General features: G+C 44.9%; 1 protein-coding gene across 2 annotated transcripts in view; it reads right to left on the bottom strand.

Annotated features, from left to right (window-relative positions):
- The window catches only part of MAP3K21 (mitogen-activated protein kinase kinase kinase 21), a 58,871-nt gene extending 32,713 nt beyond the window's left edge, over positions 1 to 26,158 (bottom strand). For both annotated transcript variants that reach the window (XM_060642833.3, XM_060642834.3), the window contains exons 1-4: positions 25,108 to 26,158; positions 7,518 to 7,698; positions 1,511 to 1,659; positions 479 to 654 (exon numbers count right to left, since the gene is read on the bottom strand). In XM_060642833.3, the coding sequence (XP_060498816.2) occupies positions 479 to 654; positions 1,511 to 1,659; positions 7,518 to 7,698; positions 25,108 to 25,930 (1,329 nt within the window). In that variant the 5' untranslated portion in view covers positions 25,931 to 26,158. The remainder of the gene's footprint in view (positions 1 to 478; positions 655 to 1,510; positions 1,660 to 7,517; positions 7,699 to 25,107) is intronic.
- Positions 26,159 to 27,168: the final 1,010 nt, after the last annotated feature.

Raw genomic sequence — 27,168 nt, 5'->3', positions numbered from 1 at the left:
ATTACTGTTACTTTTTGAGATAATAATGGCAAGAAAGTTATTTCTAAAATTCTTACCAGTTAGAGATGCCTGTTTTAAGATTTAAGGGTAAAAGGACATGAATTGAGGATTTAAAGTATTCCATTTTTTTTTTAAAAGAAAGATGATAATGGGACTAAGAGATGTACAAAATGACAAAAAACTGACAGTTACTAAAGCTGGTTAATTTATACCAAGGACTCAGTATGCTGTTCTCTCTTCTTCTAATTTTTTTTTTTTTTTTTTTACTTTTGAAAATTTCCCTAACAAAAGATTGTTTCTTTTCCAAAGATACATTTTGAGGACACTTCTGTTTTGCTTCGTTTTAGCTGGAAGGTAAGAGTCAGTAACTATTCATGTCTGAAAATCTTTTGCAATAGTGCTAACCGTGTTCTTGACTCATGTTTTCCATAATCCTCGCAAATGTGGGTATCTTCTGCGATGACTATATCTCTCTCACCTTTTCCTTTGTTCTCAGTTCATCAAACATTTGCTGAATTTCTAGCTTCCAGTCATCTTGCATGGAATGAAAAGATTCCTGAGGCAGGTCAGTCATAACTGCCTTTTCAATAGCAGTCAGTTGTTCAAGGATTAAGGGAAATGATGGACGAATGTGAGGGTCTTGTTGCCAGCACTCTAAAATAAACAAGAACCACATTAATTCCATTTCTTAGCACAGCCCAGATTTTCAGCCCATGCTGATGGTGTCTACTGAAGATCTGAAAAATCAACTGATGACGATTTTGAAAATTTTATTTTACACAGCATCCAGGCCAGTGGCACGTATACAATATTCGCTGTTAGGTAAGGCTCTTGTGGTTTCTCTTACACGACATGAATACTGGATGTGTGTGCTCCATGCTTCATCATGAACTGTGTGTATCAGGGGCCTAAGCTGCCCGGCCGGTGGTTTACAGGTACGGAGTTCTAGAACTTGGCCCAAGAAACCCAAAATCTCTAAAATGTTATAATCACATGAGAGGTTCTAAGAAATGGCCTCGTAATGAAGGAAGGTAACTAGCTGCCTACAAAAGGAGTCAGTTAATTTTTAAAAGCTAAACATCAAATAGATAAGGTCACGGCAAAACCACGCCGGTTAAGATCGTAAAACATTTTTGATCATTAGGTGGAATTTAAAATAGCAGAATGGAGCCAACTAAATTCTGTCTTTGAACTTTAGTGCTGTACTTGGTGAAAACTTTATTACCATTCGGTTGGATTTTGTACATAAATGAGTCACTGATAAAACCGGATTGTTTTTTAAAAAGTGACTTAATCCATCAATGCTTTACCTGATGTCTCAGATTGAAGACAAGGTTTCGGATTCATAAAATGGTACAGTTGCTTAAAAGCATCTGAAAATTAGAATTACTGCTGTACCCAAAGTATCCAAAAGTACCCTTTTGGATACAAAATACACAGATGTTCTCCTGAGCGGTTCCCCTTGCCTCCACAGACCCACCGAAACGGGGGGGGGGGGGGGCACAGATACCTTTCATGAGCTTGGCAAACGGCTCAGGGCAGGTGGAAGGAATGGGCAAAGTGAGCTTATTGACGGCTACTCCGTAAGCCACGGCAAGCCCATCGATGCCACGGTAGGGGACTTCTCCGGTGAGCAGCTCCCACAGCAGGACTCCATAGCTGGAAAGCAAAATTGCCATGGAGTTAAATGGGTCAAAGGGTGTCTTTTTCTTCCAAACACAAGGGGTGGGATAAATGCATGTGAGCCCTCATTCAGCCCCGACTAAAAATCTTCCCTTCTGGGACGCCTGGGTGGCTCAGTCAGTAGAGCGTTAGACTCCCTTAATTTTATTTATTTATTTATTTATTTATTTATTTATTTATTAAAAACTGATCTCCCATTTTATTTAAGTTGTTATTTATTTTGAGAGAGAGAGACAGAGAGAGAGAGAGAGAGAGAGAGAGAGAGAGGGAGAATCCCAAGCAGGCTCTGACCGTCAGCACACAGCTCAATGTGGGGCTCAAACCCACGAACTGTGAGTTTATGACCTGAGTGAAAATCAAGACTTGGACGCTTAACGGACTGAGCCACCCAGGTACCCCTAGCGTCAGACTCTTGATTTTGGTTCAGGTCATGATCTCATGGTTTGTGGGTTCGAGCCCCATGTGGAGTTCCACGCTGGCTATGGATCCTGCTTGAGATTCTCTCTCTCCCTCTCTCTCTGCCCCCACCCTCCCTCATGCACTCTCTCTCTCTAAAAAAAAAAAAGACCCTTCTCTTCCAACAAACCCTTTAGTGGCACGTATTCCAAGGTGCGAGGTGGGGTCTTCCACTGAACCACCTGTTTAAACACACACAAGTACACACCTTCCCAGAAATCAGTTATGCATTAATTACAGGAATTAAAACTATATAATGAATAGGAAGCATAGAAGCAGTACATAACTGAACTAAACGGATCCAGAACCAGTCCACACTTTGATGTGGTGTTTTGACGTTTCTCCTTCTATCTCATTTTTCCACACTGGGATTAAACCTCTTGAGGATGGTCAGGGGCTAAAGACATTAGCCCCACAGAAATCTCATGTTATGCACCATAGGACTTAGATAGAACCATGTTGACTATTTTTAAATGGTTGTTTTGAAATTGTTCATCTTTCTGCCTCTCCCTTTATATCTTAAGAGTTGTGTTCCTAATATTTCTACCATATTGCTTAAAAGTAATGGACAAAAAAAAACAAAAAAAAATCAGCATGGGCCTCCCTGTGCCCACTAGTGGGACAAAACATCTCTTTTTTGTAACTCTGTATACATTAGTACCTTAGTTTCCCTTTATAGTCTGCAAAACATGAAGTACAAATTAGCTTTTGTTAATACATGAAATATCAGCCACTCCAGACATCCCATTTGATTTTAAATCGAAACACACAGGCAGGTAAGGGATGGTCATGTTTTTTTTTGTTTTTTTGTTTCTTTTTAATTCTACTAACAACAAGTACGGTCCTATTTACTTTTCTAATCTTTGAAAAAATCATTACCTTTACATTTTAAAAAAACCATTTGAAATTTAGAGTGGTAACTTGATTCTCATTTCTTATGTTTGTTGCTTATATATAATGTGTAGACATAGTTTTAAAGACAGCAGACAGAAGGTAGAAAAATATGCCTAAAGAAAAGACCACACAGCTCAGAACAGCACCAAAAAAGCATTTAACTTTGGCTTTGGACTTGCTTTCTGAGTATCATTAGATTATTTTCTGATCTAAAGAGATGCGGGGGACTCAGAGCATCACAAATATAATAGAACAAGCCCTTCATGAAGGCGTGGTCTGCAAAAAGCTGGAAACTCTCTGGACTCCAGGCTCAGATCATCCCGGATACAATAACCTCTCATTTACACACTTCTCTGTTAGTGTCTATTGGACTCTAGACACTATACCGAAAACGTTCAGAATAAGAACGTAGCCATGGCGGAATGTGCCCAATCAATGGGGCCTTGGGCATCCTCCAGCTGACGTTCTACCAGCTCTAAGTAAAGATGTTTGAGTCCCGAGGCCCCTGAGTACAGGGCTCCCTGAGGCCGAGGAACAGGGCACCAGTGAAAGACAATTGGATCCTGACTCAGCAGACTGGAGTCTGAGTTTCGGGAGTATCACTGCTTACTAGCTGTGTCTCCACTCACAAAGCCCTTAACAGCTGATTGTGAATTAGCTGATCTATAAAATAATAGCGATATCTGTTCTGCCATCCCAAAGCTGTTTTATATATATTGTATATATATATATATATATATATATATATATATATATATATACTGTTTTACATATACATACTGTATATATATACTGTTTTATATTGAAAAAAGGGGAATATATAATGCAGTACTTGTAAATTATATAATGCCATAACTATTAGCAATTAAGTGGAAACCAGTATTTTCCAAAGGTAATGACCTGTTTGGTGCCTTAAAAATTATCTACATTATGGTGTATTAGCAGAGATACTTTAATTCCAAGAAGTAAGTTTAATTTATAGACCAATCAACAAAAATCAAGTCAGAGCAGGAGACAAAAACAAAAACCTTAAAATAATTGGAAACTGTCTAAATTCAAAGCCACGTCTTGCTATTCTCATTAGCACATAAGAAAACTAAAACAAACAAGAACAACAATATAACTTTGCTTCTTGGGAGTTTCCGCAAAGGAGTAATTCAAGACAGGTCCTTTTTCTGGAGAGCAGAGGGCTTATGTTAAGAATTGATGTCAAGAAATGGAACTATTTCAATGGGACTATCTTTAGAATGTAATGCATATGCTTCTGTCTGCTGCAAATGGGTAGGATACAGTATAAATAAGGCTGTCTCCTGAGAGTTCAATGGCTTGATGAGCCAGAGTGATGGTAGCAGGAGTCTGGCTCCCAGGCCTGGGATGTGAGTATACTACTACTTACCAGCTTTACAACCTTGAGGAGATTTCTTAACATCTCAGTGTCTTGGTTACCTATTCTGTGGAAGTGCAGTGATCGCAGAAGATATTGTGAAAATTCAATGACAACGTCTGTCTAAGTTACTTTCCGGTGTAATAGCCAGTAAGGGGGAAGGACTGCGAGAGATGATCAATCCACTCACTAGTTAACGTACTCATCAATATGCTAGAATGATAGTCTACTGCACAGAGTTAAGTCATGTCTCTTGAATGAAATCATTTTTAAAATTTTTTTTAGTATTTATTTTTGAGAGACAGAGAGAGAGAGAGAGAGAGACAAAGTACGAGTGGGGGAGGTGCAGAGAGAGAGGGAGACACAGAGTCTGAAGCAGGCTCCAGGCTCCGGGCCGTCAGCACAGAGCCGGACGTGGGGCTCAAACTCATGGACTGGACCATGAGATCATGACCTGAGCCAAAGTCGGACGCCTAACCGACAGAGCCACCCAGGCACCCCTGAATGAAATTATTTTTACGGGAATATTATAAAAGGAGATTCTAAGGCAAAGGAATGCGAAATTCAGAGAGGGGGCCTTCCCACCCCTCCGCATCCTGACATCCAAGGACTCAGAGTATGCTTGATGTATTAATGCGTTCTGCAGGTGTGTGGGGATGTTTGGTTCCACAACTAGGTGGCTCTAGAGGTCAGCAGTTTCTAGTCCTTTCCGTAGCACTTCATGTTTTTCTTCCTATCACCTACTTTGTTTTCAGCTGCCAACTTTTACCAGCTTAGCATCCCTCTCCCCCTTCTAGCTAGCTGCTTTTATTGAAAATCAGATCATCGAACATGTAAAACAGAGTTAGATATAAGCAGATTTTGAGAGAAGATGTGTCCAAGAAGTATATGGACTCAAGGAGCCCTATTTTGGCTAGCTTTAGATTTTTTTCCTTTTCTTTTTGCTTATCTCTTGATTCTTCTCTGTTTACAATAGGTGAAAAGTTGCTATAAAGCATTTATACAGATAGTCCAGCATTTATACAGCTTGTAATCACACAGTTTGTAAAAGAAGCACACAAAATGGAAGGGTTATAGTCTTAAGTAATGTTACTTTGAATATAAAATTGGTCCTTGGTGTATGTATCAGTTTCTAGAGTCTTGAAGTACAATCTCCCACAAGAATCACCTGTTTCCCTGAAGTATTTTGGTATTATCGTATGGCCAAAAAACTACCGTGGGTCAATCAAGAAAAGCACATTTAATGTTTTGTAGGGAAACGTCTGCTCAGACTCCACCAGCAGAGAGTCTAATTTCTTAAGTAAGGGATGAGACTCAAACACTTGTGTTTTCCAAAAACGGTCCTAAGACACTCTGGAACCCCAATGCAGTTGATAAATTTCTGAAAGGCCATAAGTAGAACAGTTAGGTCATACTGAAAATGCAGAGGATAAGCTTTAAAGAAATTTTCTTGGAACTTCTACCAACAGACGCTCTGCCACTAACGGGATGTGTGAATCGGAGAGAGGAATTTCTGCAGCATCGAGTGATGACAGGGGGAAAACAACTTTTGTTGATCCCCAATTTGGAAGTCGGATCTGAGTTCTACTCGCGGTCTTGCTACCAAACAGATACAAACTCTTAGCAAGTGACCCTTCTCTCGGCCTGAGTTTTTTCTTGTGTAAAAAAACTGGAGTTTTAGTCACTTTGCAAACTACAAGGATGGCTGGAGTCAAAAAGTCCGAGAACAACAAGTGTTGGTGAGGATGTGGGGCTGCGAGAGCCGGATACACTGATCGTGGGTGCAAATAGGTGGTTTGGGAAGTGGTCTGGGAGCTCCTCGAACGATGACCACACACGGAATTACCACATGGTGCAGCGGCTTCCTGCCTAGGTACAGACCCAAGAGAATTGAAAACCTATGTCCTCACAACAACTTGTCCATGAATGTTCATAGCAGCCTTATTCAGAATCGCCAAAGAGCGGAAACAACTCAAATGTTTATAGCAGCCTTATTTGGAATCGCCAAAGAGCGGAAACAACTCAAGCCCATCAACTGATTAACGGACAAATGAAATGTGGCAATCCGCCCAATGGAATATTACTTGGCAATAAAGAAGGATATCCTGACTCATTCTCCAACTTGAACCTTGAAAACATGAGGCTAACCAAAAAAGCCAGTCACAAAGGACCACGGGTCGTATGACTGCACCTATAGGAAATACCCAGAGTATGCAAATCTGAAGCTACAAAATGTAGAATAGCAGTTGCCTGGGGCTGGGAGGGATGGGTGTGGGGAGTGATGGTTGCGCTGCGTAGGATTTCTTTTTCGGATTATGAAAATGTTCTCAAAATTGACTGTGGTGATGGATATACAATTCTATTAATATACTAAAAGCCACTGAACTGTACAGTTTAAATGGGCAGACTGTGTGACATGCAAATTATATCTAAAACAACTGCTACAAAACAGTAAAAAATCTAGAATTTTAATGCTAGCTACAGAAGATGCCCTTTAAATAAAGGCAAGTTAGCTCTTGGGCATCGTAGCTATTAAACATACTGATTTTTCTTTGTTGTTCTATTACTGATAATGTCTTCATGCCCCAATCAGACATAGCTGAATGGAGAATCTAACTAACCTGGGATCCTATCTGGTCCAGCCCTCCATCCTCAAACTGGAAGCTTTAATCTTTAGATGATGCAATCTATAAAATGAAGGAGCAGATCTCGATTATTTTCTCAAACTCCTTCCATGCTACTCTTGTCTGTAAATCATGAGAAATCAAAATTTTACTTAAAAAAAAAGTAACAATATACTATTCTTTACTGACGAGCCTTACAAAATCTAGGCATTACTATTAGTTCAAGTTATAATCAGTTTTAATCAAACCTCGGATTTAACAAGAAGGTTCTCCTACCAAGTTATGAAGTCATGATGATAAAAAACCTCAAGTTACCTGTTCTGTTGTGATTACATCTTGACCCAAACCATGAAATCTTCAAAAAAGGCCTGTGTTCTCTGTTATGCTCAGGTGCTGAATACTTTGGGACTCATTTAAAGGAAGCATACCAACCAGTTTCTGCAGACGTCTGCGATCGCGCAAGACCTGGTGCTCACCTCCAGATGTCACTTCCCTTAGAAAACAAGGAGGACTTGATGACTTCCGGGGCCATCCAAGCGTAAGTGCCCGCGGCGCTCATTTTGGTAGTCCTGTGCCATTCTCTCGCTAACCCGAAGTCTGTGATCTTCAACGTTTTATTGCAGATGTTGTCATGCTCTATCTTCTCGAGCAGCAAAACTTAAAAAAAAAGAAAAAAAAAAGAATCAAAAGAATCAAAGGTGGAGTATTTTCACATTCTTCTAATTTTCTGATCCCAATGTTTCTTTGGTATTGAAGATACAACCTTCACCGCAGTCAGAAGATAAGTGAGAAATGGGCTTGTATTTTACCACCTTGCCTTACTTCCATCACCTATGTCATAACCTTTACTGGCTCATTAGTGCCTGCAGTGACAAGTTGTTTATTTTTTTTAATCCACAGGCACAACACAGCTTAGCACTCTTTATGAATGTTTCCTTTTATGAGAAAGTAAATGATTTCTAGGGGCAAGAAACATTTACTGAGGTATCACAGGATCAGAAGTCTGTGAGAGTTCCGCCCCCCCCCCCCAACCACCCCCCTTAAGAAAAGAATACACTGTTTTCTTCCTAGAAGGTAGGTCCTGATCTAAAGGCAGAGCCTCTACTGAATGTTTTAAAAATTTTTTTAATGTTTTTATTTATTTTTGACACACAGCATGAGTCGGGGGGGGGGGGGGGGGGAATGGCAGAGAGAGAGGGAGACACAGAATTTGAAGCAGGCTCCAGGCTCCGAGCTGTCAGCACAGAGCCTGAGCCGGGTCTCAAACTCATGGACTGCGAGACCATGACCTGAGCAGAAGTCGGACGCTCAACCGACTGAGCCACCCAGGTGCCCCATCTACTGAATGTATTAAAAAACACAGCAAACAGATGGACTGTCACCCTAAATCGTTACTAGCAAACACTATCTTATAGTAAATTTGCAAAATGCTTACAGGTTTTTAACTCCTAAAGATACTTGATGAACTGTGTTGCTTTACTGAAGCTCAAAATAGAACAAAAAGTAAAAGCTTGAGATGAATATTATGCAGATGCTGCTTTCCCTAGCCCTCAGCCTCCTGTCAACATACAGAATGTACAGAGCAACTTCCAGGAGCTGAGGTCACTGCCAGAGTCGGCCCCTGAGCTCTCGTGTAACAGTAGCTGAAACAAACATGCTGCTCAGTCTCTCCCCACCTGCACCCCGCACACCCCGCCCTTTGAAGAACCTGGGGTTCTTCTCTCCCCCTGCTTGACTTCCCTCTGCCTATACCCATGCAGAAACGTTCCTGACGTTTTCCACGTGACACTAATGTAGCTGCTTACCCGGTTCCTCCTTCCCATCTGCTACAAGGGGAAGAGTTTAAACCTACTGTTTTTGCTAACTTATCTCATTCCTTAAAAACCTGCAATCTGCCTTGTAGCTCCACTGGTCTTTTTCCAAAGCACCCCCTCCACCCCCCACCTTCTCCAATTCCCCTGCCACAGAATTACAATCGTCCTAACCGGCCAGGATAACGCATCTACCAGCAGATTCACCTTCCTAAAGTGTTATATATAGCATTCCTTTATTTTTAAACCTTCCGCACACAAACTCCCAATATAGGCAACAACGTGGATGAATCTCAAAACCGTCATGCCAAGTGAAAGCAGTTGGACATGAAAGGTGACATACTATGATTCCATTCGTATTCTGGAAAAGGGACAAAAATCAGATCCGTGCCTGCGGAGGCTGATGGCATAGGCTTCACTGCTAAGCTCCACAAGAGAACTTTTTGGGGTCATGCCAATTCTGTATCTTGGTGGTGGGGGTGGTCGTTGTTACAGGATTACACACATTTGTCAAAACTCAGCAAACTGAACTCCTTCAGAGGGTGAGTTTTACTGTATGTAAGTTACAGGGTGGTAAACCTGCATTACACAAAAAGCAAAAAGCAAAAACCAACTCCCGTGATTCCCGATGCCTCAGAGATAATGTCTACACTCCAACATGTGGGCCACCAGAGCTCTACCTCTGCACAGCAACCTACCTTTCAGACGACATCATCTTCCTCTGTATGTGTTTCCTCCACTTACACTCCTCATCCAGCCCCCACAGTGTCCTCTTGGTGGAACCTTCCAAATACCTCCAAGCAAAAGAAAATTACTCCCCCACCCTTACTCACAGGAACCTTGTGTTTCTATTACGGCCCTTATAAAACATAGGGTACTAGAAATATTTGTTTCCACCTCTGACTTCTCCACTTAGACTACTAGCTCTGAGAGAGCGAGTGTGTGAGTTAGGGAGTGAAAGAAAAGAGAGGGAGTGAGAGACAGAGAGAAAGTTGGGAGGGAGAAGAGGAAGAGGGGGACAGACACGCTCAATTCACATTCATACTCATGTTATCTACACCGCGTCTGGTCTTCTTCAAGGCAGGTGCTTCACATTTACAGATGAACAAAACACGCACATTGTTATAGTTGCCCTTTGCAGGTGCCCTTCCCGCCTAACAGAAGTAACAACAAATAAGAGTCCCTAACAAGTGCTGAGTTTTCCCATACAGCTTGCACACATCCATTACTTCATTCAAGCCTCACAAAAATCCCAAGAGATGGGCCTTATCAGAGGATAATTAGTGTTAAAAAAAAAAAAAAAACAACAAAGCAACAGAACGAATCCATTTAAACAGTAATCAAATTTCAGAGTAAACAGGGCATGGTGGGGGGGGGGGGAATTGTTACTCAGGTTTTACCTTGAAAACCAAAATGAAAATAATTCCATTTCATCTTTTTTTTTTTTTTTAAAAAGGACATTTGTGTAACATTGTTGCAACCATGTGCTAACTCTTAAAGGGATAAACGTAAAACAAGTATGTATGGAGGTCTTTTAGAATCAACTATCCAAACAACACCGGAGACCAGCATAAGACATTCTTCTTTTTTGATTTGTAGAACATGATCATAAAGAGGACCATTTTCCCAAACAGTTACAAGAACAACGAACGTCTACCAAGTACCTTCTATTCATCAGATTCATTTACGGGTATTTTAATCATAAAATCCACACCCGCAGTGCAATGGGTAGAATCTATTTATTATCCGTACTTTATAGATAAGGAGGCTGAGACACAGGTGTTGGGTAATCTGTCAGGTGGCTAAAGGAGCAGCAAAGCTCCAGCAGTCTGACCCAGAGAAACACACTCCTGACTACTAACCACATAGCTCAGATGACAGCTTTTATCAATTTTTCACAAGAGCTTCCTTTATCCTTTAGAAATCTCTCTCCATTCAGGTGACCATTCTTTTCTTTCTGATTTCCTATCAGTGGCTAATTATCAACTGATCTCGGTGGAGGCGGTCTGGCGCAGCGAGGAAGAACGTGCACACTCTAGGACCAGACTGCTTGCTTTGGATTCTGCACTTTTGTTTCTTTGCCTGTCATGGGAATGGGGGCAGTAGGTACACCATAAGGTCGCAATAAGCAAGAGATGAGAACGTCAGATGCTAAGACCACTGGAACATATTGTAAAGATCACACACACACACACACACACACACACACACACACACACAGCCTTTATCAATGGGTTTGAAAATGTTTTTAGTAAAATCACCTTCATGGACTTCAGGGAACCTCGACTCTTTTTCAAGACTTGAAATTTCACTTTGCAGTGGATTTACATTTTATCTGCATATCATCAAATGTTTACAAAATTAAACAGTCCTAAAAGTCAAAGAGTTCATGCAAATGGAGAGAGCCAACACTAGATTTATTTTTTTTTAAGGGCTTTTATTTTTGAGAGAGAGGAGGGGGGAGAGAGAGAGAGAGAGAGAGAGAGCGCGCGCACGCGCAGGTGTGAGGGGGGAGGGGCGGGGCGGGGCGAGGCTGGGGGCGGGGGGGGGGGGGGGGGGGGACAGAGGATCCCAAGTGGGCTCCGCGCTGACAGCAGAGAGCCCGGTGCGGGGCTCTAACTCATGAATCATGAGATCATGACCTGACAGTGAGCAGCAAGACCAAAATTCTACCATTTTCCCTACTTTTAAATTCGATGTTGTACTATATAGTGAAGGATGGAAGGGTGGGGGAGAGACTCCCTTCTGTTTGGAATAGCCTCTTATTCCTTCTGTCCATCTAGACTGTACCTATTCTCAAGGTCCAGCTTCCGGAGGAAAACCTTCTAGAGCATCCTACAAGATAATGACTATTTCATCTTTCCAATCATCCATTATCCACATATCATGTTCTTCTGTCCATTATCTTTTCACCTGAGACTTATGGCCCTAACTTACGTGCAAAGCTACTTAATCCTAGGAAATGAATTTTATAGATTTCCCTTGTATCCCCCAATGTCACCTAACAAAGTACCCTCTACATTGAATGCTCAATGGACTAGCTGATATTAATGATAATTATCACCAGTGCTAATACGAAGACAATTGCCTACCATTTACAGAGCCTCTCCTATGTAGAGTCAGTTCATCTCTACACTATTCTAGGGAGTGGGAATCATTATCCCGAGTGTACAGTCTAGAAATGTTATCCAAGAGCACGCGCCTACAACACAGGGCCAGATCTCAGGTTCTGTCTGTGGGCTACTTCCCCAGTCTTCTGCAAAAGCTTCTACTGAGAAAGCTACCGGTTGTAAGAAGGGGGCAAAACAACCAGAAATTTCATTTTGTAGACTGCTTTAGAGATGGGTTTTTTAATTTTCCTTCCTCCCACATCAGCTTAGGGTATATTTCCTTCTCAGTCCTTATTCCCCACGAATATCAAGAAAAATAAATATCGGATCCCTTAAAACCCTAAATACTTCAACCACAGAAACAAACCAAAAACCAAGTTAGTCAGTTACTTTATCAGCAGTATTTCATTTTTCTGCTTCTAATACCACTAATTTCACTTTTAAACAATGGTTATTCTTAGCACCAAAAAGACCCCAAATTAATAATCAAAATGGCTTGCAGTTCTATAAAACATTGGCTTCTAAGACATTTTCACACACGTCTTCACTTTTACAAACATCCACATTGGAAGGCACAAGGGAGCACTGATGAAAATGGGCATAAAGATGATTGTACCTTCCCAGACCCCAGGGAAGGCTTGGCAACCCTTGAGAATAACTGAAAACAGAACAGTGAGAACCAAAAACAAAATATTTAGGGGCCACTGGGTGGCTCAGTCAGTTAAGCTTCCAACTTCCACTCAGGTCATGATCTCGTGGTTCGTGGGTTCGAGCCCCTTGTCGGGCTCTGTGCTGACAGCTCGGAGCCTGGAGCCTGCTTCGGAGTCTCTGTCTCCCTCTCTCTCTGCCCCTCCCCGAGTTGTGCTCTGTCTGTCTCTCTCTCTCAAAATTAAATAAAATGTCAAAAAAATTAAGAATTTAAAACTGATTGCGTTCTAAGTAAATGTCAGGGCTGAATGTGCCCTGAGCAGCCTCTGTAGTGAAGGTTTGAGGGCACCTCCCCCCACCCGCCCTCCAGTCCAAAGTCTCCACGGGAGCTAAGTGCCTCCACACTCTGAACAGAAAACAAGTTAAAATAACATTCTGAATGTCAAACGTTTAGACTTCCATGAAAGGCCCATTGTTCTGGATTCTGTTTCAGAGGTGTGCAGCAGAATTCCTGAAATTCCTTATCTTTTGGGCAAAGTGACCGAAACCAAAAATAGCCAGTGTCCCGACAGGTGGTCTCAGGCACCTGGCCAGGTTTCAGCCTAAGGCCTCAAGGTCGGCGGCCAGCTTCCGCTTCCTGCCATGCCCCGGGAAGGGTCTGGAGCACACCAGCCAGCCACCAGAAGAATGTACGGACCAGGCGAATGCATTTTGGCCCCAGAAATGGCAAATTCTTGTTAGTAACCTAGCGACGAGCGTTTGAGCCCCCTTTGTGAGACTTGAGTGAAGATTTTTGACCCTTGTTAGCCCTGTTCGTGAACAATCAGCCTTTACAACCTTGTACTTACTCTACTTATTCGACCATGAGGCACTTGATTTTTTCCGGCTCCTTTGAAGTTTCACATTGCTATTTTCGGAATTATCGCATATAATGTATATTTTTTTAAAAGCAATTACACTGTATCCATTCTGTTCTCTCACCACTTATGGGATTGCTGTGTCCAAATTCCATTTGAGCCAAATGGGGTAGTCTCAATTAATCTTTAACTAGAAATGTAGAATCAAAACAAAAGTCCTAAGAAAGAGAACAGGTTGACAAAAGCAAAGCGTGAAAGAATATAGCATTAATACACATTGCTTCTGTCAGCCTAGGGAAGGTGACTGAGAATTTCAAGTCCGAAACCAACCGTCTATGAGGGATTAAGTGATGACTTTCTAAGCTTACCAAGTAGGACCACATCTGCACACATTTCTTTCCATCTATTCCCCCACTGGCACCTTGTCGCCTCCCCCAACACACACACCACTCCGCCACTCCTAGATCTGCAGAGGCAAATCTAAAATTTCCCCCTGGCCTTCAAGCCCCCTCTGGACCTCATCTGACCTTTCCAGTTCTTCTGGTGCCCTCTAAAATGAACCCCGCATCCTAACAATTCTGGGCACTGGTGCCCACCTCTGGAAAACACAGCACAGCACCCTAGCACCTGCTGTACGGAATGCCCTCCCCTCCTCCCCTCCATAAAAACCACACGGGGCAGGCACCCCACTTTTTGCATAAGCATCAGGGCACCAGCACTGCCTTCCACTGGGAGACCACTTCCAAGTCTATAACCCTTTTGGAATCTCCAATTCCCTTCTCTAAAAAAAAAGCAAGAAAAAAAAAAAAAAGCACAACTCCCTCACTCTCCTGCTCAGATCGCACAGGAGTCAGTAAATAACGGCCTTTGGGTTCTTCCTGCAAGACCTCAGCTAGAAGTTTCTACTTTCTAGTGCCGCTCTCGTTACACTTAAGGTCTTCTCGTACTTGTCCCTCTCCTCTCTCTGATGATATTATAAGTGACTGGAGGGTAGAATTTACACCTGGTTCACCTTATTTATTTATTTATTTATTTACTTACTTACTTACTTATGCTGCACACACAGCAACTGGCATTTTTATATGCTCGGTAGGTATTTGTTAAATGAACGGCTACCTAGGGTAAGGGGGGAAAATGAATGTGAGGGAGATGAACTGTTACAAGCTTTCTCACGTGAGGTCAGCTGCTACCGCAGAAAACCAAGTCAACCTCCACACTCCTGGAACAGTATTAGGAAAGGAAGACTGTTCTACAGAGAATTACAACAGGACGGTTATTTGAATTCCTATCCGTCTGCAGCATTTGACACGGTTGATCGTCCTCCTCTGAAACGTGTTCTTCGCTGACCTCCGGCGCATCCTCCGCTCCCTGGGGCTCCCTTTCTTTGCCAGCCGCTCCTTTTTCTGGTTCCTGCTCATCTCCCCGATCTCTAATTACTGCAGACCTCCAGGACTAGGGTCTTGGATCTGTGGTCCTTCTATCTACTCACTCCCCAGATAATTTCAGCCCACCTCAGGGCTTTAAATACCATTTCCATGCGGGTGACTCCCAAGTATTTACCTCTGCCCTGGTTTCCCTTCGATCTGTTCTCAAAGCTGCAGCCAGTGAGGTCCTGTTACAAGGTGAGTCAGATCCCAGTTCTCAGTTAGAAACCCTCCAGGGTCATAGTAAAGTCGAAGGTCTTGGGAGACCTACACGACCCTGTCTCCACCCCCTCACGACCTACTGTTCTGCTCCAGTCCTCTCCTGCCACACTGGCCTCCTGCTTTAGGGATTTTGCAGGCTCTGTTCCCTCTGTGAGAGTATTCTTTTCCAGATGGCCCGTTTCCTCACTTTTTCAGGTTTTCCCGATAACCCACCTTTTCTGGAAGGCCTTCCTTACCCATCCAACCTAAAACTTCAACCTCTCACCTCAACAGATTCACCCTCTTCAAACTGAGGTTTATCAACTCTCCAGCATGCTACATCCTTTATGATTTATTATTTAACATCTGCGTTGTTTTACTGGAATGGAAGTTCCAGGAGTGGAGGAATGCGTTCCTGCTTTGCTCACTATTGAACACCAAGAGCCTCTCGGAAAGTTCCTGGCATAGAGTCCACAACCAATAAATAACTGCTGCATAAAAGAGTGCATTAGCTTACTGAATACAAGATGGACTTCTATAAAGAAGATGCAGATGTGGTCAGCGAAAATAGAGTTTCTCATTGCTCTGGCGCCCAATCCAAAAGCCACCGTACAGCCCCTTTCCTGGACACATACGATACTCAGTTTGAATGAGAAAACTTCCTACATTTCATCGTGTGAAAATCGAGCTCAGTATTTGTGTCACCTTGGTCTTTTCACAAAGTAGGTGACAAAGCAAACGGAGGGAGGAATTCTTCCACCATATGCTACACTGACATATTAGTGAACAGAAAGTCACATATCTTACTATTGGATTCAACGTTTGCAGAAAAGCAGAAACCCAATGCGCTCCTTCAAATCATCTTATGCCAGGAAGAACTCAAACATTCCTACGTGCGGTCAAGACTCTCCCCCAGATGGCACGTGATTTCGTCTTTGGCCAATAGCTTAGAGAACTGGACTAGGAATGAAACCCGGTGGTGAAACGGTTACAATAGCAACACAGTTCTTCGTGCCTCCTCCTTGACCCTCAACTTATCAACCCAAGTTGCAAGCAGAGCTGCCACAGCAGGCAGATGGCAGCACCTGTACAGAGAACAAAGCTCCAGACTGTGTCCTCCTGCTGCTGGCTCGTCCCAATCAAGCAAATTAGCCAAATCAAAAAGACCCTCCCCCCAACCAAGATGAATAAATACATGACTACACGATACTCTACACCGCAGAATGACTAATAATGATGTTAAGGTTGTAGAAAACTTTTAGGCATCAAGGAGTTCACGCACAACAACTTTGGGAAGTATTTAAAGCACTCAAAGTATTTCTAAGTAACATACAAAAACGAGTCTCCTCGCCAGCTTACACTTAGACTGTGTCTTACAGCTTACTTCCTCAACGCTTTGACATATGCCAGGAGTCAGCAAACTACACCCCACGGGCCAAGTCCAGCCCATGTAGACAGCCCAATGTCTACTTTGTAAATAAAGTTTTATTGGAACACAGCCACACTCATTTGTTTACATACTGTCTGTGGATGCTTTCAGCTACAACAGCAGAGCTGACCAACTGCAACAGAGACCTTAAATATTTACTGTCTGGGGCTTCACAGGAAAAGGGCGCCGACCCCAGGAGTACACTATCTCGCTTTATCCTCACATCACCCTATTCAGGAAGTCAGTGCCCGTGAGCCCACAGTTGGTGAGCTGTGGAGTCAGGGTGCAGACCTCCGACACCACAGGGACACTATTTGTCACCCAACGTCAAAGGCCAAATGCTTAAAGATATTCCTTTCCCCAGAGACACAAGCCCAGAAGAAGCCACCCAGACTCTCACCCGGTGTCCTCTATGACCAACCATCCAATTTCATCAGACAGTGAACTGGATTTGAGATGTAGTGTGTATTCATGGAAGAATTTATAGATCAACCCAGAAAACCACCAAGAAGGAACCCACAAATCTGGCCCGGAGAACAATTTCCGAACTTGGTGCCGCATTGAAATCATCCAGAAGCCTTTTAAAAAACATATTGCTGCATCGAAAGCCCAGATTGATTAATGAATGGACAGAGTTAAATTTGTGTTAAAGCAAGTTAGTAAAACATTAATGGCAGGAGAGTGTATAAATGCTCGCTTAAAGTTCCTTCAATTGCGTATTTCAAGATGTTTGAAATAAAATGGTAGAAGAAAATTCATTGCTTGTTCCCGACTACGGTCAACTAAATCAGAATATCCAAAAACGAGACCAGGGATTTTACTTTTTAAAAGCTCACAAGGAGCTTCCGATACCACATTTGGTGTACGAACAGCTGCTCCAGAGTGCCATTCGTTACCAACAGAACCGATCGTCTGGCCTAGAGGGTCTCAAAGTATGGCCCAGGGGTCCCTGGGCATCCTCACGGTGGCAAGAGATTGCAGAAGCCACAAAGTGGCTTCCAAAGCGTAAAACAATGCTGCTCTCTCCTTTCTCAGTTTGTCTTGGAAAATAAGAGGTCCCTCCCCCGCATTAAAAATGCTTTATTAAAATGTAATGGGTCTGCTATTCTTCTATTATTAAATATTTTTTTTAAATTTAATGTTTATTTTTGAGAGACAGAGAGACAGAACACAAGCAGGGGAGAGGGAGAGGCAGAGGCAGAGGGAGACACAGAATCCAAAGCAGGCTGCAGGCTCCGAGCTGTCAGCACAGAGCCCAACACGGGACCCCAACTCGCGAGCCATGAGATCATGACCTGAGCCGGAGTTGGACACCTAACCGACTGAGCCACCCAAGCGCCCCTATTATTATTTAAGTTTATCATTTCAGGTTTCTAACTTGGTAAATATCAGTAGCTATAACCCACGTAAACAACAGCTCTTTGGGGTCCTGATGATAAACATTTGAGAACTGTTCATCCAGGCAGTAGATGGAGAAGATAAATGCTCAAGTTCTGGGATCAGAGGCTCTGGATTCAACAAGGGACCTTGACAAAGGCAAGTAAACCCTGGCTTCAGTTTCTTCATCTGTAAAATGGGGACAGTCAAAAGGTTGCTGTGAGGCATAAATGAGAATCAGGTTTGGGCAGTGCCAGTACTTTGGATGCATTAGATAAGTGTGAGCCATCGTTCCTATTACGGCCATTGCTTAGGTGGTTTTTTTGTTTTGTTTTTTTTAACGTTTATTCATTTTTGACAGAGAGAGAGAGAGAGAGAGAGAGAGAGAGAGAGAGAGAGAGAGAGAATCAGCGGGGGAGGGGCAGAGAGACAGGGAGACACAGAATCTGAAGCAGGCTCTAGGCTCTGAGCTTCAGCACAGAGCCCGACGTGGGGCTCAAACTCACAAACTCTGAGATCACGACTTGAGCTGAAGTCAGACGCCTAACCAACTGAGCCACTGAGATGCCCCAGGGCCATTGCTTAGTTAAAGCACTTGAGATGAAGCAGCATTTGAGAGAGATGATTTAAAAATTTTTTAACATTTATTCATTTTTGAGAGACAGAGCATAAGTGGGAGAAGGGCAGAGAGGAAGGAAGACACAGAATCTGAAGCAGGCTCCAGGCTGCAGCACAGAGCCTGATGTGGGGCTCGAACCCACGGATCAGGAGATCATGACCTGAGCTGAAGTCAGACGCTTAACTGACTAAGCCACCCAGGCGCCCCAAGAGAGATGAATTTAAAAAAAATTTTTTTTTAACATTTATTCATTTTTGAGAGACAGAGAGAGACAGCACGAGTGGGGGAGGAGCAGAGAGACAGAGGGAGACGCAGAATCTGAAGCAGGTTCCAGGCTCTGAGCTGTTAGCACAGTCTCACTGACCGCGAGATCATGACTTGAGCTGAAGTCAGACACCCAAATGACTGAGCCACCCAGGCACCCCAAGATGAATTTTTAAAAATAACTAAATTCATACTGATTGGAGGTCAACTGTAAAAATCTGCTTCAGGCTCCCAAATAAAACCAGCACAGTTCTGCCAGCCTGTGTAGGAACCCTTGCTCTGCCCCCTGACATTCCTTACTGAGGTGTTTCACCTTTTGGGAGCTCCTCAAGGCTGGGGAGGGTTTGGGGACAGTCACTGACACTTGGAATGAAAATCATCAGCCTGGCATGGTAAATCTGGTCACTATTTCCTAACTCTAGTGAATCAGAGACAGAAAATGCTCTCAACTAACTCACCAAATAAACAGTGATTATAAAAACCAGGCTCCAGTCATAAATGATAAACAATTTACGTCAAACCAGTGTCTAAGTATTTTAATTTTTACTGCCCTGCTGATAAGCTAGGATAGGACAGTCATAAAGCAAATTATCCCAGGCTCGTGTTTCTTTTTTCCGTACAAATGTTAACCTTTCAGCCGACCAGACCACGTTCTTCCTGAAAACTTTTAATGGCTGCCTCTTGTTAGTCTATACATGTTAGTATGGCGTTCAAGGCCCTCACTCACTGCTGGCCACGTGCTGAATGCCTGTTTCCTTCCCACGAAACTCCTTGACTGCCCTTCATTCTAGCTGCACCTGACTACCCTTGGTTCCCTAAAAATGTCCTTTGTTTTCATGCCAGTTTTTCCACAAACGCCTTTGATGAGTAAAAGAAACATCAAACAGATTTCCTCTCCAGGACTCTGTCTGCATCCAAGAGAGGAATTCAGCAGACCGTATCAGAAATCTAGAAATTCAGGCTCAATGAGGTTATACAACTTGCCCAAGGTCACACGGCTCCTAAATGACAACACTGATAATCGAACCCAGGTCTGACAGAGGTGGAAGGCAATGCTCCCGCCAGTAGCTCCGCTGTCCTGGAGAAGTTCAACCCCTGAGTGCAAACAGGGCTTTCAGACACCTTCTGAAATGGATGGAGTGGTCTTCCCTTCTCTTCTTTCCTTCACTAGGCTTTGATCCACTTGACAACGACTACAAGCATGATCTGATCAGATGCATAGAGTGGAGTCAGCCTGCATGATCCAGAACCAAATACCTGACAGCCCCCCCCCCCCACCCTAACAGCTATAAAAAAATGAGTGCTGGCCTAGTTATTTTTTTTATTAAAAAAAAAAATTTTTTTAACGTTTATTCATTTTTGAGAGACAAAGAAAGACAGCATGAGCGGGGAAGGGGCAGAGAGAGGGAGACACAGAATCCAAAAGCAGGCTCCAGGCTCGTTGCTGACAGCACAGAGCCCGACATGGGGCTCGAACTCACGAATTGTGAGATCATGACGTGAGCCGGAGTCGGATGCTCAACCGACTGAGCCACCCAGGCGCCCCATGGCCTAGTTATTTTTAATATGCAAGTGTGAAAATGGTAGGGGAAGATGTGGGGACCCTTCATCATTGCTATTCTTCTAAAAATATATCCTTTACCTGGTTTTTTTTTGTTTGTTTCAGAATGAGATTAGCCCTTGCCACCATTGGGGTATCTGTACTCATCTTCCTGCGCCCCTTGGAGTAGAAGGAGGCTGTGGCATGAAGCTACACGTCTGGAATAAAAGAACAGACGAGAGAAGGAAGAAGATGCGTGTCTTTTAACTGATAATAGCGTAATTAATAGCTCCTCCAAATCACTCTGATGAGCTATTTAAGCACCTTACCTGGAGATGACAGTTCCTATAATTTTCTCAAATAGTTCCTTTATTTACACCATACTAAGAAAAACTAAAAAAAAAAGAAAGAAAAGAAAAAAATTCCTTTTGTAGTTTGTTTTAGGGAGAGCTCTAAATTGCACTTGGTAATAAATCTAAGTATGTCCACTTATTGATTGTAAATGCCACTGTAGATAACATATGTAATAATGATTCCCCAGAAGGCAAAAAAAAAAAAAAAAAAAAAAAAAAAAAAATCAGGATAAAAAAAATCACTGAAATGAAAAGTATAAAAGCAAGTAGCTACCAAAATCTGTGGCTCAGTTTCTCACGAGATATTTGTTTTCTGCTAAGAGCACCACCACCACAACTCGGTAAGCAGTATTAAAAAACGAACCGACAGACATAAATTATGCCACATAATCTTGTCTTCAATCCTGAATCACGCCAGAATAAACAAAACACAGACTCAATCCCAATAATTCAAGCAATCCTCAGTAATTCGCGTACTGTACTAGTTTGTCTCCACTCCCCCTTGGTAACTTCCCTGAAAACGACTTCCATTGGGTGAAACCAATGCCTTCTTTGGCAGGAGCAACCTCCACAGCCTCTGCGTAGGCCAATTTCAAGTCCATTCTCCACAGCAGCGAGAGTCATCCTGTAAACACACCATCCGATCCCACCACTCCTCTGCACAGAATGCTTCCAGGCTCCAGACAATCAGCACTCAGAGCGGACCCCCCCCAATGGGTCACGGCCGCAAGCCCCACCATGCCTACCCCTGCTCGACCCTCGGCCTCAGCCTTCTGGTCTTCCCCCCTCTCCCTGGGAAGGGAGGCTCAGGGCTGCTTCAATCTCCCTTTGCCTGGATCTTTGCTTGACTCATGCTTCCTCCTCACCCACGTCTCTGTGTCACTCCTCAGAGTGGCTTCCCTGGACCACCTGTCTGAGTGACACCCTCCCCCTCCGCCCCATCACTGCCTGCTATCACCATGCTTAATCCTCTTGACCGTACTCACTCACATTTGCCACTGCATGGCTACCGTCTTTCTTTCTCGCTAGGCTGCGTCCTGTGCCAGCAGGGATATTGTCATCGGGTTTGCCACTGTGTCCCTAGGGCCCAGTAGTGACTGGGGAAGGGGAGGGGGAGGGCTCAAGGTTTACTGAATAAATGCTCAATGATTTTTCTCCCTTCTCTGCATGGGTGGAAAACTGGCCAAGTTCATAGGAACCCCATGTTGCCTCATACTGTTCTCTAGTTGTTGCATACAGACTTGGCAAGGCATTTTCTACACGCTTTGCACCCCAGGAGTGACAGGGCCTAGTACGTTTTAACAACATAAATGATGCTTAAAACGTGCTAAATTTGGCTCAACTTTCAATCTTTGGCTGTTAGAAAAGGAACAAAGTAGTTGATTCTAACACAACACAGCTATGATTTCAACATAAACCCCACCTCAAATATATGATAAAACTTAAAAAGACCAATGAGAAAAGAGGAAAGAAAAAATACCAAACAAAAGCCATATCTTCCTATGACAAATTTAAACATTTGTTTTAAACAATAATTTCAACTAACTTGGTTCCAGGTAGTTTTACACTGGCTCTTTGTAGGCTCCAGAATGAAGATAAAATTCAATATTGATTTTTAAAACCTTGTTTACATTATCATTAACTCACTACCACCATTAGCAAATAACCAATAAATTCAAACAAAACACACTGTAATAGAATTTCACGTTTGAGAACACTCAAACGTCTGAACAAGAAGTTATGGCTTCAGGGGTGCCTGGGTGGCTCAGTCAGTTAAACTCTTGGTTTTGGCTCAAGTCATGATCTCGTGATTTGTGAGTTCGAGCCCCACACTGGGCTCCATGCTGATAGTGCAGAGCCTACTTGGGATTCTCTCTCTCTCTCTCTCTCTCTCTCTCTTTCTCTCTCTCTCTTCCCCTACCCTGCTTGTGCTCATGCTCTCTCTTTCTCTTTCAAAGTAAATAAACTTAAAAAAAAAAAAAGTTATGGCTTCACAGATCACAAGAGAATTCCCAAAGTATCTGCATTTATTCATTGAATAAATAAGACCAGAAAGTGAGGATAAGGCAATGTGCTAGGCACTGTGATTTGCACATTTTGGGACCTATTAAAAATATCCACATTATAGTAATTTAAAAACTATAGCAATGGTCCTACTGTAACAAGTACTTGGCTAGGCTAACGACCAAGCCAATCACATCTTTTTCAAAGTACAACAATTTAAAGCAAAGACAGCCTTGCCTGACAGTTACAGAAATTAAAATGCTCCAGGAAGTTTGGCAATTTATTCTGAGAGTGAAAACGCTTTCAAAAACTAAGTTGCAGCATATAACCACGTCCAAATGACACATCCACTCCTGTGCAGGAGTCTATGTGCCGCTGTTCAAGTTTCCTGCTGTCATTAAAAACCACTTAACCATGTTATTATTCCAGGGTCATGTTATTTCTTTTTACTACTGAATAGTATTAGCTCTATGAAAGATTTTAATTCATATAAAAACATGGATTATTCTCCCCATCTATGCTTTGACAAATACTAGCAAATGTACTCTACCTTTATGAACAGATTCATGAAGACCTCAAGCATTATCACCATCCAACAAGACAAGACAAACTAAGCATAATGCAAAGTAATAGTTACTGGCCCTTTACTTTTTTGATCTAAGGATCAACCTAACCCAAACTGTTTGCCTGCGTTGGTAACTGACGCCCTTCAACAGGGTAAGTAAGCCTGTAGAATGGCAGGTTCCACGTGTATCACAGAACTGCAGCAAATGCCCAGGCAGAGCAAGCAATGATGTTCTTTTTTGCTGTCCTTAAAACACCAGGTTTTGCAGAAAATAACCAGCAGATAAGGACTTGCAGGACATCACCGAGGAGAGAACTTATGGAACCCACAGACTGTGCACACACACCTTGTTCTGTGGCAGCAGGTTAGACCTATCTATCCTTCAAGGAAAGCATATTCCAGGAAATAAGCACCAACTGGTAGTGAACGCTGTCAGGTTTGAAGCATTTACAAAAGTAAGTACATTGAAAATTGTGCTGTCTTTACTGTAACATGTAGTCCAAAAGTAAATAATCCTAGGTCCTCCATGTGACCTCTGTCCAAACTCAGAACACAAGACCACTGCCATTTTTCTATGCCATATCTTGTTTGAATTTGCTTCTGACACATGAGTAGTTGCAAACTATAAGACTATAATTTGTATCGGGGGTTGGCAGGAGTCCTAAAAAAAAAAAAAAAAAAAAAACTAAAACAAACTATCCAATGCTTGCCTGCAGGTACCAACACTTTAAATAGTCTGATTCCCATAATGAAAGTCGGATATTCGTCATTTTCAAATAACTTTCAGTGCGGAAGAATTCTGAATAGGAAAAAGAATCCACACACACATGAAACAAATACATCATTTCTTGCCGTCACTCTTTTTTCTGCACACTTGGGGAAGGACAATGTTTCCGTTTGGGTTAGCGCCTGTCCCAGCAGGTTTTACCAGGTTGAAAGACAGGCGGCTGCGGTAGGCCAATGCCAGTTCTGGCTGCATCTTTAATCTTTCACAAGATTTCATCCCATCCTAAGAATATGAAGGGATCTTCAATGCTGAAGAACCAAGTTTCAACAGCGATCCCATTCCCAGTTTTATAAGGTGAAATTTCACAGGATTCGGGGTTAGCCCATTTGTCAGTTCTCTATGGACAGCTAGAAAAATCCATCTTGATTTATAAACAAAGTAAAGGACACAGGCCAGGTCTTCAAGATTTCAAGTACGTGTGCAAGGACAACGCGCTTGCTGGTAGCCTAAACGTGCATGATGGCACAAACCGGTGTTTATTTTCTGGAGACCTGTCATCAACACTCAAGCTACCAAACCAATGATAAAATCCCACTTTCGGTGCAGAGACGTCTGAATGAAACTCTTTGGAAATTGTCAAAGGACACGAAGCCATATTCAAAGTAGTAAAGAGCGACTTCAATTCAGCACTCGTAAAGCGGAAGGAAAGGAGGAGTTTGATGAAGCCGACAAGGAGGGCCATGGGTTCCCCAGGTTATGAGGCCCCGGTTTGCAATTCCATAAAATGAGCCACTTATTGTACCTCAAGGCCAAACGGCACCGTGGGGTTTCCAGGAGATCCAGCTATTTAACAACTGTTTAGTCATCAAGCAAGACAGAGCTGCCTTTTTAAAAAAGGCATCCAAAAGCAACAAAACGAAGTCAAGGTGAGTGCGTCACCTGCCCCAAAGCAAGTAACCAAGGTCTAGCGGGATCTCTGGGCCCCGAAAGGCCTGCTCAAGAGGTGCTGCTGGAGCCTCCTTCCACCTGGTTCTACGCCCGGGGGCCCGCCCAGGGCTGGCACGCGCGGTGGGCTCCGCGGAGCCAGGCTGCGTCTCCCGCCCCCCTCCCCGCCCACCACCTCCCCGGCCCACTTACTGTTGCTGGACTTGAGGTCCCGGTGCAGGATGGACACGACGGCCTCCTCGTGCAGGTAGAGCATGCCCCGCGCGATCTGCACAGCCCAGTTGACCAGCACGTGCGGGGGGATGCGGCGCGCGCGGCGCGCACCGGGCGCGCGCGGGTCCGGGGCGGCGTTGGCGGCGGCCAGCGCGCGGTTGAGCGCTCCGCCGCGGGCGAACTCGAGCACCAGGCAGAGGTGCGGCTGCTGCAGGCACACGCCGCGCAGCTCGATGATGTTGGGGTGCCGCAGCATGGCGAAGAGCCTCGCCTCCCGCCGCACGCTCTCGGCCGCCGCCGCCGCGTCCTGCTCCGGGTCGCGCCGCGCCGCCTTCACCGCCACCTCCTGGCCCTGCCAGGTGGCGCGGTACACCTGCCCGAAGCCGCCGGCGCCGATGAGCTCCTTGAGCTCCAGCCGCTCGAAGTCGATGTGCACCGGCGAGCCGGGCCGCGGCGGCGGCGGCGGCGGCGCGGGGCTGGCGGCCGGGCGGCACGGCGCCACGTAGTTGGCGGGGAAGATGCCCAGGCGCCGCTGCACCTGGCCGGCCCACCAGCCCTCGTCGCCCGACACGGAGGCGTCCTGGGACAGCACCTCCACCAGCTGGCCGCGCCGCAGGCTCAGCTCGTCCTCGCCGCGCGCCTCGTAGTCGTACAGAGCGGCCCACAGCCCCGCTCCCGCCGCGGCCGGGGCGGAGGCCGAGCCGCCGGAGGAGGCGGACGACGACGACGCGGAGCCGGCGGGGGCGCCCCGGGCCGGGGACACCGGCCTGTCAGCCGCGCCCTCGGAGCCCGGCAAGGCCATGGGGGGCGGCCGGCAGGGCGACGGCGGAGCGGGGCGACGGGCTCAGCCTCCGGGGCGGCTGGGGGCGCGCATGGTCCGGCAAGGAGGGGGTGTCGGGACGCGGGGGTTCACGGGCCCACCACCCGTAGGCCCCGGCGTCGGTCCCCGTCCCGCCTGGGTCGCCTGTGCTGCTGCAGCGGTCCCCGCGGTGGCGGGCGCTGTCGCACCATGGTGGCGCGCTGGGCCTGCGGCGGGCCTGTGGCAGGCTGGGCCTAGCCGCGGCCTGGGCCCGCCCCTCCGGTCCCGCCCCGCCCCGCCCCGCCGGGACCCGCCCACCGCGCTGGCCCGCCACGCCCCCTCGCGGCCCGCCCAGACCCCGGGTCCGGGGCCGCCCCCGCCGCTGACGCTCAGGGGCTTGGGTGCGCCGCGCCCACTTGGCCCGGGAGGCGGAGCCGGCAGTGGGTGCACGAGGTTTTCCAGAAAAGTCAAGCCAAGGGTAAGGCTTCGGGGGGGGGCCACAAGTCTCCAAAAAGCAGTGCAGCGGCTGAGGAGGATCCGGGGCGCTGGGGCGTGACGCGAGGGACTAGGTCGCAGTTCTGGGAGAGTCGGTGCATCTCAGAACAGGTCGCAGAACAAATCCGTATCAGCCTTTCCATATCAGTTCCCGGACTGCGAGCATTGGAAATCCACCGCCCAGCCCAGAACTAACCAGATTACGGATCCCCCGCGCAGTGAGCTGCAGGTTGTAGAGGCCCCGAAGCTCATTCTTCTTGACAGATAATCAATCCCGCGTTTGCCTTTCTTTACTGGTCCCTCGAGTGGGAAAGAACCCCCTGTCCCCTGTGAACCCACAGTTTCGGGTTTAGGAAGCGTTGGCCAGACATATTCCCAGAAAAGGCGAATAGAGCGAGGGAGGCTGTGCCCAGAGCTCCAGCCTTCACTGCTGTGCTGACTGTTCATTCACAGGTGTTTACTGGCGCTTCGCTCGGGACGAACTCTGTACAGAAACGTTCTGGGAAGCAGGGCCTCCACCCTTATCCGTTCGCTCTGTGCAGGGAAGGATAAGCTCATAAGAGATGGAAAGTGAAGCTTTTATGTCTGAGGGCAGGGAGCATGTCAAGGCTAGCGATAAGGAGGAACTTTGAGATTTTCCTGTATGAACATACTTTTTTCTCTGTAATTTTTTCATTATTTAAGAAAATCATCTTCGAGAGTTTACTGGGTCAGAAGGGCTGTGGAAAGGAATAAAATGACGAGTT

Source organism: Panthera onca, chromosome D2, assembly GCF_046562875.1.
Source record: "Panthera onca isolate mPanOnc1 chromosome D2, mPanOnc1 haplotype 2, whole genome shotgun sequence".
NCBI classification, from domain to species: Eukaryota; Metazoa; Chordata; class Mammalia; order Carnivora; family Felidae; genus Panthera; species Panthera onca.
This window is presented reverse-complemented; position numbering and strand designations above follow the sequence as displayed.